Source organism: Rhineura floridana, chromosome 10, assembly GCF_030035675.1.
Source record: "Rhineura floridana isolate rRhiFlo1 chromosome 10, rRhiFlo1.hap2, whole genome shotgun sequence".
Classification (NCBI taxonomy): Eukaryota; Metazoa; Chordata; class Lepidosauria; order Squamata; family Rhineuridae; genus Rhineura; species Rhineura floridana.
The window spans coordinates 36,426,435-36,441,520 of NC_084489.1; the positions used below are offsets into that span (position 1 = coordinate 36,426,435).

Here is a 15,086-nt window from a genome sequence, read left to right on the forward strand (position 1 = left end):
GGTGGATAAGACCTCTAATGGGATAGAGTAGAATGGAGACTCATCTATTGGATCATATCTTGAAAAGGTTGGTAAGCTTCCCTCAGAAAGCAAACGTGAATGTAGTGGATTTGGGGGTGTGAGTTAGATGCTTGCTTCACTTAAAGCTATTTAGTGCATTAATGTTAGCTGAGGCACATTTTGATTCAGAATTTCCTAAGCAGTGTTTTTGTCAATACAACTCTTTGGGTCATTCTTGTCACTTTCAGGGCAAGGGTTTACAGCTCTTCTACTGATTGCAGTTGATGATAACCCCAATAAACTCTCTAAAATATTTGGGGGAAATAGCAGCCATTTTGCAATTCCTGATGAAAACATCAGTAGTTCTTCATTAGCATTCCATACAGTAGGTCTTATCCTTTAATCATTCTCATTGTGGTGTTATTGCTTGTTTAGAGTACTGGCTTTGATAATGGAAAGAAGATTCAGAGTAGAAGGAAACCTTTTAATGTGATATCTTCCACAAACAAATGGAATGAAAAGGAAAAGAGATCAGCAGAAAGTAATAAAATTAACTTACTTTTTCACTAGTCAAGGAAAGCCATATTTTATACTTGGATAATTCTTAGCATAAAAAGCAAGGCTGGGGAGGAGATTTGCTGTTGTTACAATCTCCTGGCCTTACTGTTTTGCTGCAATCTGGGCATATTAAAAAAAAATCCAAAAAGCTAGCAAAGTTCACCTTCAGTGCAAATGTACATCTTCTATCTAAAAAGGCTTCAAAAAAGCACTTCAAAAGAAAATCTCAATGAATTCCAGATGCCGGTTCTTCCCTGTTCACTGAAAGTGTGTTATATTTTAGATTAGATTTATCTTAATAGATCCAGACTAAAAGGGACAGAGATTTTCTGTAATATCAGTTTTGAAAATGTGCACAGATATTTCTTAAAGATAGTAGCACTGTCTTGTAAATGTTGCTAAACACAGCATGCTCATTGCTGAGAACAGCTCTGTGCAGAAAGTTGTAGGATTAAAATCCTATTTGTTGCAATGTTATTCAAGGCATAAAGTGGCTTATTACAGGCTTGATCACCAACAAAGTAAACAGAAGTCCTATTAGAAGGAATCAATACAGTGAGTATCTTTAAAAGTATGAGCAGTCTGTCCCGTGGCTGACATCCTTGTGTTACTCTTAGTGCCTCTTCTTATGGCCCAGTTATTTTATGCAGCAGATCAAAACGTGTAGGATTTTTGTTTAGTTTTGTTTCCGTTTTTAAACAATCACAACAAACTGCTTAGTGATAATACAAAATGTAGACATTATTAATGATTGGCAATGCATCTGATCTCTTTCAGGTCCATATTTAAACCTTTTATCTTTGTTGACAATGTGAAATTAGTACCAAAAGTTCAGTCACCCATTTTTGGTAGTGATGATCCTGTGAAAAAAATCCCCCGATTCCAGGAGAAACCAGACCGCAGGCACCAGTTGTACAAGGCACATGAATGGGCCCGATCAGTCATAGAGAATGATCAGGTAAAGTTTATGGAACCCACACTCTGTAAATACATTAGTGAAAAAATAAAAATCGAGGGTTTGGGAAAATTGCACTTTATGTTGCATTCCCCACCCCATCCCTTGAAATAAATGCAAATACTTTTTTTGGTCCAGTAAAGTTTAAAAAGGGAGAGTATGTCATATAAATATCTGAGCGGGATATACAAAATGCTGCATCATGTTAAAATATCCTTGTCTGTGAAAAAATTAGCATCTGAAGAAAAAGATTTCTGACCTTTTGTTGTCCCTAATGCTTTCTGCATGCAGGAATCTTTGTACCACCAGGGCCACTGAGAGCAGGTTTGGGCTCCAGTGAAAAATATTTTTCAGCCCCCAACCCCCCCCCGCAAGGGTGAACCGGCTAAAAATCTTTACACTTTTTTTTTATCATTATTTTCTTTGAAATTCACTGATTTTACAATGGATGTCACAAACAATTGACCAATAATGATAGTACTGAGAAAGGCAAAAACATATGTAACATAGTCGGGCCCTGGGGCCCCTTCCGGACAGCCGGGCCCTGATAATTTGTACTGGTTTCCCCCCCTCTGTCTCATCGGCCCTGCCCACCACCACCACCACCAAAGGGCAGAACTGGTCTTGGAGATACTGCAGGGTTTTGTGTTTTTTTTAAAAAAAATAGAGACTGCTTAATTACTAGTGTTTCTAAGTTAAACAAATAGTATTCAAATCTGTCATGATTTTCAATCTGAGGTGAAGGGAAATAGTAAAGAAAAGCCAAAGATGAACTGAGATGAGGTTTCCACTCCAAAAGTAATGAGTGATGCAATCCCATACATATTCACCTGGGAGTGAATGGGCTGGACTGTGATTTAACTATTGTGCCATGCATGTGCAAGATACAGCAGAGAAAGCCCCTAGGTTCCCTGTGGATTTCCACATGGATGTTTATACAGGTTTTCAGATGATTCTGTTGGGTCAAGATTTAAGTCATTTTCATTGATGTTCCATGTCGGCCATTGTGTTTCTTAGGAGAAAGGTGAGAAGCTGAGAAGAACCATGTTAGACCTTGAAAAACAAGGCTTGGAAGCAATGGAGAGCATCATTACCAGCTCAGAAATTCTTGACTCTTCAGAAGTAGAGGACCTTTTCTATGACTGCGTGGACACAGAAATTAAGTTCTTCAAGTGAAGTGAGTCCTTTTCATATCCTCATACCAACAACTGTTTTTATAGAAATTGGTGTAAATGTTTGGTCCAATTGCTCTGTGTATCAATACTAAATCTGCGATTATTTCAAGGGCAATGTTGCTCTTTTAAGACATTAGAACCCAACCTTTTATGGGTTGTGATTCTTTTGCCAAGTCTCTGAATGGGTCTGGATATTTCTACATGTGTACATTTAACCTTTGCTCTTTCTCATTTCAGTGACTGTAGACTGTTAGCCTTTGCATAAGAAGACTATAAAGCTCTTCAGGCCTTGAAAGATAATTTCTCCATATTGCCAACTTTTGGAGGAAATGATCCTCTTTTCTTAGAGAGAAGTTCCTCAATAACACATCCTTTTCCCTTTTCTTTTTTATCATGTGCTGTCCTGTGTGTGTTATTGAAAGAGGGCCTTCACTGACAGGTTAAATTTACTGTGTGCATGCTGGCTAATGTAATGCCGAGTGTTTTCATTCATTTGGGCTACAGAACTTAAAATGACAAGTAGCCACAGCCCATATATTTCTTAATACTGCCTTTTCAAATCAAACAAGTCCCTGGGAGAACTTTCCATGAAGATCAACTCACAAAGGAAAAATATACCAGGTACATCTGTGTTCCAAAAGATAAGAGCTTTGCCACAAAGAAATGATGAGCTTAAAAATGGACCCTGCGTGTGGTATGAATTTCAAGCTTCTCACTTGTTCTAGTTCTGGTGATTTTAGGATTGGGTCTACTGAGCTGTGTGTATCCTCACATATGCATATCTTGGCATAGTTGTTGTCTTCCTTTGCATTTCCTGCCCACCATTCCATATTGCTTCATATCCAGCAGTGCAGATTACATTGAATCAGTTTCTTCCCAAAGTGTATTTTTGAATAGTGTGGTGATACAGTGACTGTAAATTGGCTTAAGCATTTAAAAAAGAGTGAGAAACAAGCTTACGATTGAAAGAAAAACCAAGAACAATAGTTTGGCTATGGGAACTGTTCCATAGCTACTCAGGAAAAGCAAACATCTTGTGAGGTGACCAGAATTTGTACTGATGTTTGCTTACACCAAGGATGTGTACCTCTGGCCTCCAGATGTTGTTGTACAATTCCTTATCATTCCTTTCTGCTGGTCATGCTGACTGGGCCTGAGGCTGATGGAAGCTGGAGATCTCCCTGATGGAGGGACGCCGGTTCTCAAATTCTGGTTTACTCTTTAGAAAATCCTCTTTAACTAGTACAGCAAAGTGAAAGCTGAACTCGTATAACATGTTGAAGAAATGCACTTAGAGCTGTAGTATTTCTGTTGAGTATCAAAAGAAAAATATGGACCAATTCTCATGCTACAGCCTCCAAGTGGAAGCTGCTGTAGAAACTTCATTTTAAAAGAGAACTCAATCACATGGATTTCCCTGCTTGCATAGAGAATCTTCCCAGATGAATCAGGGTAATCCACTGGGTGCTCTCAGCTATTAGGGCTTACTAGATAGATGTGCTGCCCTGTTCGTTCGCTTGTCAAAAAGGTAGGCAGTAACTTTCATGGTGCCTTTTTGCACTGTTTGGGACTTAATTACAAAATTGCGGTCTGGCTATAAATGATCTCATAATTATAATAATATTAATGTGCAAAGTGTGAAACTTTCATGAGAAAACTAGATTAATGGTTCATTTGCATTATGGAATTATGTTAAATGATGGAGGATACTCTTCCCTGATGTTTGTAGTGTTGATCTATTTTCCTTTGTATGGTTTATTTGTCAGTGTCATCTAAATACTCAGACATGGTTACAGTGAAGATCAATTTCAGCTTGTCATTAGTTGAAATGTATGTAGGTTTGCTCAGAATCATTGCTTCTCAAATTCTTAAAAAGAATGTGATCAACCACCCATGATCAAATGCTATGGTGCTAGTCATTTAGATTAAACCATTAAGGCTCTGATTCTGCACAGAAAATTTTCCACCATAAAATGAGCTATGTGTTCACAATCCTTAAACTTTTCTTAAGCTGGGAAAACTCAGATATATAGTCCACTATTGAATTGTGCACATATTGTAAACTTTCAGGCCTCACTGCTCAAACAACATGTCAGAAATGCACATGTGTGTACACACACACACAGTCTCTAAAGCACATATCTAAAATACGGAGTACATTCACATTTTGAAAGACGTATAATCAAAGGAACAGGCATCAAAAGACAGTTGAACCTTATAGGAATTTGTGAACATAAGCTGGGGAGGAAGGCAATAAAAAAATAAAAGTGCCTTGGTTTCTGTAGCTTCCTCTACACAAACCAAAGACTTTGGGTATGCTGAAAAATTTGGTCATGCTGCCTCCCCCAGGATATGTTGGCATGAACAGTATCCAATTGGATCTGAATCTGTAAATCTTTGTTTACATATTTCTTGTTGGAACGAATATGTATGAGTTTGTGATCATCTGGGATTTATGTATTGGACAATGCTGATTGACAAAACTAATAAAATGGTTTCTGCACAGAATGGACTCTTGAGTGGCCAAATACTTCTGTACACTTTCCTAACACATTTTGGCAGCTGTTTCCTCCTGCTTTTCCTTCCAGTTAAGAATAAAACCTAAGAATAAACAGTAATGCTGAATTAGATACCTTCCCTTGGTTATCAATCCACACTTAATTAACTCTGGACCTTAGCGTATTCTACTGTATCTAATAAGCTTATATACAGGGGGAAATGGAAATCTGTATCAGCAGCTATTGTAAAATACTAGTTAGTACCTTGTAACCAACATGTGTTGGAAGAGAATTTAATATCTGCAGATCTAAATGAATGCACTTTTAAACAATCCTCAAACTTAACAGGCTCCAACAAAGAAGGAAAAGGATGAAGTCATATTTCACATGGCATTTTAAGCTGAAGTCACACTGTAATTAGTATGGAGAGCAAAACCTTTTAAACGTTTCTTATGCATGTTCTTGCTTTTTAAAATATCAGATCCAAGGAAAGAACGTCCTGCTATTTTCCTAGGAGCATAGAGATTCTCATTTTGCATTTCTTCCTTGCTGCGAGAGCAAAATGGCCAGGTGCCAGAGGTTCAATAGTCAAGAAGGATATGTGGATGTTTGCTGTCTTATTTCAGAAGGATGCGTGAACAGTCACTATACCCAGGAAGCTGCTCATTCACTGCTGCAGATGCCTGCTTTCCTCCTTGCTACAACATTAAGCACACCAAGAACTCCTACTTTTGTGTTAAAGCTAGCTGAAGCAGATGGTGCATTGTTCTTTCCCACCTGAGAGAAAAGAGCCAAAACATCATTTATGTAGAAAGGCTAGGATACAGATATGGCCTGTTGCTTAAAGAAGGGAGAGAGAAGAGAGGCCATTATCCCACTCTTAAGGCCCCTCTAGATGTCACCTTAGCAGATAGATGTAAAAAGAGCAGCAGGTATTTTTTTCTTTACATGGGTCTGCTACACGATATCTAGCTTGGCCCTAAGAGTGGGATAATGGCATCTCTTATTTTTTTCTCTTTTTAATGGAAAGAAGCAAGAAGACACTCGTATGTTTGAAACAGGAACGTAAGAGAGATAGTGAACCCTGTTTTTCTATTTAGAGTGCCTCCTTGCTGCTTTTTCTCTAACCCTGCCCCAGCTTTCTAAAGTTGCTTTTCGTTTTGAAGCATAAGATGTTGGAAAACTGCTAGTCATTTAACATCTAGTTTTGGCCTTAAGATTTGCTGCGAAGTAGGGTGTGTGTCAGTAGTAACATCATAAAATATACTAGGCAAGGACATCTAGGGGTACAATTGTGTAGCGATATTAAGCCCTAGAAGCTCATTAGTCAATATACATTCTATTATCCCTTGCCTCATTTCAGTAGTTGATTTCACTTGCAGATTTGCCTCCACTTCCTAATCAAAAGGATAGCTGTGACAGAGCCTCTAGAAGTGAAGTTGGTCTAGTGTAAAAGGCAGCAACATAGGGAAATTTAGGATAAGGCATTCTGTTCTAATAAGCAAGAATTTGTGTGTCTTCCATCAAAAAACATAGGCCCATTATCTTCTGTGGTGATGGTGAAGCTTAGTGCTGTCTATCTTTGTACTTAAATATACAAACCTATGGTGTATGATACCATTTGAAATCCATACAACTGCATTAGCTAGAAAGCCATTTCAGTGTAACCACAGAGAGACTAAAAAGGGTTTTATAAAAAGTTACAATGCACAGACTTCTTAAGTGGGAAGAAAAACATGCACACATTTAAATACAGTACAACAAACCCAAGTTTGGAAGCACGATTTACTTGATAGGGTGGATGGTACAACTTCAGCCACTGTCGTCTATGCAAACTGACTTGCATTGTGCAATGTGAAACAATCATGCTCAAATAAAGTATGCCATACATATTTGGACTACTACATCAGTTGTATATACTGAGCATTCCACAGAATTTAAAACAAAACTCAGCCCAGCTTTAAAGCAATTGAAATGGAGTTACATAATAATATGTTTCAACTGCTTATTAGTCCATGCACAGCCATTCAATCCCAACATCATCCACCATTTAAGTACCACATATGGTCTTATATGTAGCACTTTGTTTGTCTGCGTATATCATATGATCATCAAAACAAGTTCCTACATGTTACAAGACTATGTTGATACTTTTAGCAACGCGTCTGTTACATAGATCTCATCTCACTTGTGTTCTTAATGGGGGATTATTGGTATTATCTGAAAAAAATGAAAGACAGTTAGCTATAAAACTAACATAGCATAAAACCACTGCCAAGGAATCGCAATAAATTTAAGCCATGTTTCTGACATGTAAGGAGCGAGCTGGAGACAAATTCACAACCCACTTGTCAGCATGTCTGCACATAAGCTCTTAATGCCTTTGAATCCAATGAGGCAAGTATTCTGGTCTTGTGCTAACAGATACAACAAGAATCATGAGTTTGGTAGGTGGGCCAAATATAATGCCATTGTAAAAGGATAATTGGCTGTGGGATGGGCTGAATGAAGTGTTACACAAAAACTCCAGAGCCATTTCTGTCACATCCGCTCTGTGCCAAAGTCTGTGCTTCATGCTGTTGCTTGCAGCTCATGCTTGTAATAGATACCAATGCAACGTTGCTCCTTCTGCTAAATGCTTCTGTGCTGTCAGTGCAGAGCCAATTTAGATCATAATGGTGTCAACTGTCATAATTTTACCTGATGTGGTATCTGAATTTGTTCAATTCATAGTGGGGTGTGCTATATTGCAAATCAAGGGTTATTTCCCACAAAAGTTGTACTCCAGGGTTTCAGGCAAACCTTTTTCCCAGCCCTATTTGAAGACACCAGGAATTTAATTTGGGACCTTTGGCATGCAAAGCATATGCTCTGTTACTGAGCTAAGGCCCTTCTCCTAAGCTGCAGATGTGCAGAATCTCATTTAACAATGTTAAATAAGATTTTGCACATCTGCAGTCAGGATTCAAACCAGGTAACTAAAGCCAATTGCTTCCTAGTGCATAGAAAGAAGTCCTTTAACAATAACTGTTTACTTGCAACGAAACTCTCACTGATTACTATGAGCTACATGATCTGACTAAGCAGGCTTCTGTCTAGTGACTATCTTGTCTATTTTAGACCATTGTCTAAACTCAATTTATTCAATTCTAAAAGAGCACCTTCCTCAGTATCAACCATCTTGGACCCTATGGTCGACCAGTGAGGCCTTGCTGATGTTGCTGCCACTGAAAGGCTGCCTGGTTGGTGCTGATCCATGACAGGGCTTTTTCAGTGGTGGCTCCCCATTTGTAGAATGCCCTCTCCAGTGAGATGTGTCTATCTCCCTCACTATTAACTTTCAGGAGGAATTTGAAAACATTCCTGTTTACCCAGGCATTTGATGGCTGAAGGGAACTGTTCCTGGCAAATCGATGATCACTGATGAAAGAATATTTTTAAGTTGTTTTACAATATTTTAACTGTGTTTTATAATGTTTTTAACTTTTTTGTGCATGTTTTGGTTTTTCTTGTTAAATTGTTTTGCTTATGTTTGCTGCCCTGGGCTCTTTCAGGAGGAAGGGCAGGATATAAATTCAAATAATAATAACAACAATGTTTCAAAGTTCTAAGAGATCATCATCACTCAACCACTTCTAGTTTCCTGCTTAAGCAAAAGGAAAAAAAGAAGATAACTCTCCTGAAGTGATCAGACTATAGTAGAACTTTCTCACTTACCTCTAGCTTCCTGGCTAGGATAAATTTTCAGGCATGGCTTAAATTCATCAGGAGGAGGGAATTCTTCCACGGAATGGAAAGTAAATTTAGATTCAAAATCATCTGGAGAGTTAAATTAAAAACAACACCATTTTGAGTTACAACAAAGACATCATCAAGGGTTTGTCTCTCCAATCCTAGATACATTTAAAGAACTGCGGGAAAACAGCAAAGGAAAGGTCTAGGGGGTTCAAAACTCTGTCGCACAAGCTTGGTCCTTCACTTTTTAAGACCCATTGCAACCACAGATCAACCTAAGATACTATTCAAGTTAGAGTTTTGGTAATGGTTCTTTCTATGTCATGACATTCTGATAGCATCTATAAAACCAGTTCTGATTATTTATATGTCATGTTTGGCTTTCTTTGTTACACGTTCCTTGTAGTATTTGACTTTAAAAAACAACAGCCAGGAATGTTCATCATTAGCCATTAATTCATCTGGTGAACTACTGCATGCCACTTTCTCAGCAACAGTAGTGATCAGTATAATCAAATGGTTCACCTCACAGGGCTGTACAAAGCATTGAGATAATGCACGTAAAGTGCTTTCAGCCTTTCTATAGTTCTTAAACAATATTATTGTGCCTCAGTTTTTAAAAAAAGTTTTCTCCTAAGTATTCAAACAACCATCCATGTTTAGCCTTAGAACAATTATTATCATTATTATCATTATTACTACTACTACTACCACCACCACCTTCACCAGAAGATCCCAGAGCGAGTCACAGCAACATTAAATACACTATTTAAAGCAGTTTAAAACAAATTACATTCACAGCTAGAGAGGGTCCTAATAATATATATCCAAGTTTTTAAAGCCAGGGTGAAAAATTTTTTACTATAGGAAGTTACATTTGTACCTAAAGTCTACAGCAAAGAAGCGCAATGTTATATATGAATACATATATATATATATTTGCATATTTGCTTTCTTCTGTTTCTTATTGTCCCATTTCTTCTACTGCCATGCCTAAGTATATTAGAACACCTCCTTTTATAAAGAAGCCTACTTGGGTGAGCGTCCCATCACTTTGTGAGAAGGCAAGCTTCTTCATTTTCTGCATGCTTTGTCATTTGTATGCAGAGCAAAGAGGGGTACATTTAGCAACATTACCCATTATGTGAACTGTGCCATTCTTAATTGCCGGGTAGAGGTCATGGGCAACCAGCCATGGAGACACTTGGGCATATTGGCATTTGCTTGAGAGTTCAGTAGTTGGAGACCTTGCAGGAGGTACTGGTGGTGGCATTAGCTTTGCTAAGAGAAAGAAAGATTAGAAAAAGGCTCAGAAGATAGGCAAACAAAACATCAAAAATACAAGTTTTTTGTTCTTATTACGCTGACACATCCTCCTCCTTCCAAGGAGAATAGGGCGGAGTATATCCCCTGTGAGGTGTAGATTAGGCTAAAAGTGATCAAAGATCATCATCCAGCGACCTTTATGGCTGGATTTTTGTAGGCAGTTCGGATTAACATGCACATTTTTGCAAGCCGTTTCTTGTCATATAACACATTTTTTGCTATCATATATTCATTTTTATGCACACTTTCCCCAAACATACTCATTTTCGTAAAACATCGGTTGGTTGGCGAACTGCATTGCAAAAATCGAGTAATTGCGAATTTCGAAGTGCCGTTCTCACATTGTTTTAGAAAGTGCGGATTTGATAGATTCAACTTGAAATGCGAACTGAATCGAAATTCTTAGCTGTGCCTCCGGTAGGGATAGGCAATGAGTGCCACTCTTACCTGCACCTCTGCCTTGTCTCCTCTTGTGTGTTACAGCAGCTTGCTGGCTCATAGGAGGGGCAGGGGGAAGAGGCAGTGACTGAATGCTGGGCTTCTGCAACTGGGACTGCAAGAAAGGTGACTTGGGGGGCAGGGGAGGGGGAGCATCGCCACTGCTGTTCAAGGCACTATTAGAGGTTGGGGATGGTGGCAGTGGCAAAGATATCCTGTGTGGGGAAAAGGTAGACATAGAAGGCATTGGAGGTGGTGGCGGAGGCACAGGAGGGGAATTAATTCTTAGATCAAGCTGGGAAGCAGATGGGCTAGAACACTCACTGGTTCTGCCTGGAAGCCCAACAGGGGGACCTAAAGGCAAGGGCGGAGGTGGTGGTGGCAGCGGTGGCAGCGGCGGCAAGTGCAAAGGGGATGTTGGAGTTTTAGGAGGCTTCTCGTTCTCAGGAGGAGGAGGAGGAGCAGTGTTTGGGGAGGTGATGTTCTCAGGATTGTCAACCAGAGGAGGAGGAAGAGGTGGAGGAGGGGGAAAGATAAGTGAAGGTTTGCTAGAGGAAGGTGATGGTGGTGGTGGAGGAGCAGGGATGTTGGGATGAGATGGAACTGCTCGCTGGCCCTTGGATGCTTCTGATGGATCTGCTGGCTTCGGGGTTTCAGGTGCCATTTGAAGGTTGCCACCAGCTTTCCCGTTATTGTTCAGTTGGGTTGGAGCCTTTGGAGGAGGAGATATTTTTGCAGCACTTGGCTGCCCGGTCCTACCAGCTGAAGAAACAAAGCAAAACCTTTAGGAAGCAGCAAATAAATGCACTGTAAAAAATGGCACAGGTGACTCATGCTGTGGGTAACCGAAAATGGATGAAGATTTTCCTGCTCTTCATCAACCTTGAAGAGACCTTGTTCCCCCTGTCATAAATTCCCACTGCCTGCCTGCCATTCCAATCCTACAGATTAGCTTCAGACAATGCAGTATCAGCAATGACTCGGTCATTTCCCCGGAGGCAACACCAAGACAGTTGAAACAACAACATTCTGCTTCATTGAGACCAATAGAAATTCACAGCTCCTACACAACAGGGATGAGCACTGGAGATGGGATAGAAACCCTGGAGCAGCTGCTACATTCATAGTAGGGCCAGATCCAAGTCCTGCTGTCCTTCCAGCCAGCCCAATAGTTGATTAGTCTGCATGTCTGATGCATGTTTTCCTGATAAACCTCTCTCCTTTGCTATATTTTGGTAGTTTTGATTTCTCTCATCTGACTGAGAAGATACTTAAATAGTGATAACCAGGAGACATTTATCACTAGCAATGGTAGCATCTCTCTTCTGATTGTTGCATTGTGTTGCAATGTGTTGTACATGAGGCTGTATTTTAAAGACTGTTCAGAAACTATAGTGAGTGTGAAATAGAGCATCATGGTTGTGCTGCCTCCGCAGGGTTAGAATTGTATATAGAGATACTCCTGTTGTGTTAAATAAGGCATTTATTTGGTTAAGAGTTATGGAATTCTAGAGGGCTGTTTCTATGCTCCCTTAGCCTCATAGTAACTTCCTGTCAGGTGACATCACCCCTCTCTTTAATTGGTTAGTTATTTTTCCCTCCAAAAACCTGCCTCAGTTTGTTTCTGTCATCAGTGAAGCTAGCAGCAGGCCTAGTAGCACCAGAGGACAACACTCCTTTTTTACCTATTTCTCTCACAGAAGCTCTCTCTGAGAAGCTCTCTCTCTCTGAGAAGCTCTCTCTCTCGCAGAAGCTATCTGTCTCGCAGAAGATACTTCTTTACCAGAATTGCCTCTTGAAGAAGCTTCTTCCTCAGAAGGTAACTCTCCTCCATTTAATCTACCTCATCAACAATCCTACAATATAATTTACCTGCTACCAATCTTCTTCTTCATCATCACCCTCCTCAGTTCATCATCCCCAGAGACTATATGCTTTCTTTTAAGTTTTTGTATACCTTTGTGTTTCCTGGTTTAATAAATAGTTCTGATTAAAAGAGAGAGATTGAGTTGACTGTCTGGCAAAGTGGGTTTCAGAACCACGGGCTCAGAACAATGGTTGTTAACTGGGACTGGGCAAACAAATATTACGCCAGTTTTGAGAAAAGCCAAGCTACACTAGCAGTCAGTCCATTTCCAAGCACAATTCAAAGAATGTGAAACCGTGCCCCCCTCCGCCACTGTCTGAAATGCGATGGCTGATGACCAGAGACCAGGCCTGTTCTGTTGTGGCATTCCACCTTTTGGAATGTCCTTTCAATAGAGGCTCACCTGTCACCATTTATATTTTCTTATTAACTCCAGGCACAGGCCTGTAGGTTGAGCATCTGCTTTACATGCAGAAATTCCCAGGTTCAATCCTCAGCATTTCCAGGTAGGGCTGGGAGGGACCCCTTCCTGAAACTCCAGAGAACCACTGCCAGTCAGTGTTGACAATACTAAGGTAGATGGATGAATGGTCTGACTCAGTAAGGCAGTTTCTTATCGTTCCTAAAAGTCTTTGTATTTATCCAACTCTTTTAGTTCTGTGCTGTTTTTGCTTTTTATGCATAGCTGATTTGTTGTTTTATATGGTTTTTGTTGTATTTATTTTTAAACCCCTATCTGAAAGTTGCTCTTGAGAGTCATGGCTGAAGAGTGGTTAACAATGTCGGGGTTTTTTTGAAAAGAAAGAAACAATAATATTTTGATGATGTTATTATCCAAATGGCTGCTAGGAAAACTGATTGTAAAGGGAGAGTCAAAAGAGATTGTCCTACAGTGTTCCATTAAACTAGTTTTGTTTTTTTTAAAAAATACTTCATCTTTGAAATAGAAGTTAGTGGCACTAACTTTCCAGCTTAAGAAAAAAACCTGGTATTCTTATCCAGGCTCCAGTTACAAGATGATGATGCTCTTAAATGGAACAATATTTCTTACCTGTCAGATCTCTTTGGCCTACTGGTCTCAGAACAGGAAAACCATCAGCAAAGAGGTTTCCCAATGCCTGAGGGATATCACCTCTGCCCGTTCCTGAGCTTCCTCCATCTCTGCTGGCCCTTCTTTTACTGTCTATGACCAAATAATAGTAATAGTAGTAATGACAATGACAACAAGATAATAATAATTAAAGATGTGTTTTTCAATGAGGGTTTCTGATTTACCGGGACTTAATTTTTGCACTCTATCTTTGCAGCATATAAGAATAAGAAAGTGACTTGCTGCAACAGCCAAAAATGCATTCTAAAACACAGCGCCCTCTGGTGTGTAAATAAAGGCAGGCACCAAAGAACTTTCTCATGTGACAGGATAAAACCATCTAGGATTTTGCCATTTTAAAGATAGTGATAGCTGACTGTTACTAGCCCAGTTTGGACTAGAACAGCAATATTGTTTGATTTTCTCGGGGTAGCTTCCATCCGTTTTGTAACCATGGTAGTCTGTTTTAGGCAGCACATTTTTCTAGTCACAAAACATTACTTTTTTGAGCGCTAGGAAGACATGATATCCTCAAAAACCATACCTTAAGGGAAGATATCTGGATTCTATACCATAAATGAACCATGCATGCATTGTCCTTTAAAAATGTCATCTGGGTTGGAATTGTTTTTAAGATGTTTTTAAATATTTTTTTTAAAGATTTTTTTTAAGAAAGAGTTATGTTTTAAAGATGTTTTTGATGCTTTTAGTGTTCTGTTTGCTGTTCTGGGCTCCTTCTGTGAAGAAGGGTGGGATATACATTTAATTAATTAGTAAAATTTGCTTTATTTTAAAGAAAATTAAGAGATCACATGATACATAAAAGAAATTAATGTAGCATCAATTATATTAAAAACACCTGGGTAAAAAAGAACAAACAAAAAAATGAGCTAGCTTAGGCAGATCCTCTCCAAAGATGGGATGCCAGGTAGTTCCCCTCAAATCAACATTGTTCTTAGCATCCTTTCGGTTAAATTTGCTGGGATATGTGAAACTTGCCTTCTTACAGAGAAAATGGTGACTGTATGCAATCTGTGTTCCTTGTGACGTGGATCAGTGAATAGCTGGGAAGTCTTTAGAAACGTCATTAAAGGAAAGGCTTAGTGGTGGGGAAGCCAATCATAAAAAGGGTAAAGGATGAATGTTATTGTATCTACAGAAGGAGAACATGGGTCCAACAACACAATTTCAAACATTAAAACTGAGGGAGTCTACGAAAACCCACAACATTTTTCCTCACCAGGGCTGGTCAGAGAAAACAAAAGGTTACTCTCACACACACACTGTGTGGGAGACAGGAATACACAAAGAAAAGCATTCAGAAGGCAGGATGCTTTTTGGGTCCTAGAGGTGGGAGGGGGTAAAATTGGTCAGTTTAAGTTCCTCAAGAAATCTGGCCCAATATACACAGCTTTTATCACATGAATAAAAGTGGCTTTTCATA

The 15,086-nt window shown here is 39.3% G+C and overlaps 2 protein-coding genes across 4 annotated transcripts in view; one reads left to right on the forward strand and one right to left on the reverse strand.

Annotated features, from left to right (window-relative positions):
- The window catches only part of SCRN1 (secernin 1), a 39,507-nt gene extending 34,313 nt beyond the window's left edge, over positions 1 to 5,194 (forward strand). Inside the window, exons 7-9 of the mRNA XM_061585897.1 lie at positions 1,336 to 1,516; positions 2,531 to 2,690; positions 2,926 to 5,194. Of these exons, the coding sequence (XP_061441881.1) occupies positions 1,336 to 1,516; positions 2,531 to 2,689 (340 nt within the window). The 3' untranslated portion in view covers position 2,690; positions 2,926 to 5,194. The remainder of the gene's footprint in view (positions 1 to 1,335; positions 1,517 to 2,530; positions 2,691 to 2,925) is intronic.
- Positions 5,195 to 5,495: 301 nt separating this feature from the next.
- WIPF3 (WAS/WASL interacting protein family member 3) overlaps positions 5,496 to 15,086 on the reverse strand; it is a 44,848-nt gene continuing 35,257 nt past the window's right edge. For all 3 annotated transcript variants that reach the window (XM_061585894.1, XM_061585895.1, XM_061585896.1), the window contains 5 exons: positions 13,604 to 13,735; positions 10,695 to 11,447; positions 10,059 to 10,202; positions 8,904 to 9,005; positions 5,496 to 7,406 (listed from right to left, as the gene is read on the reverse strand). In XM_061585894.1, coding sequence (XP_061441878.1) covers positions 7,366 to 7,406; positions 8,904 to 9,005; positions 10,059 to 10,202; positions 10,695 to 11,447; positions 13,604 to 13,735 — 1,172 coding nt within the window. In that variant the 3' untranslated portion in view covers positions 5,496 to 7,365. The remainder of the gene's footprint in view (positions 7,407 to 8,903; positions 9,006 to 10,058; positions 10,203 to 10,694; positions 11,448 to 13,603; positions 13,736 to 15,086) is intronic.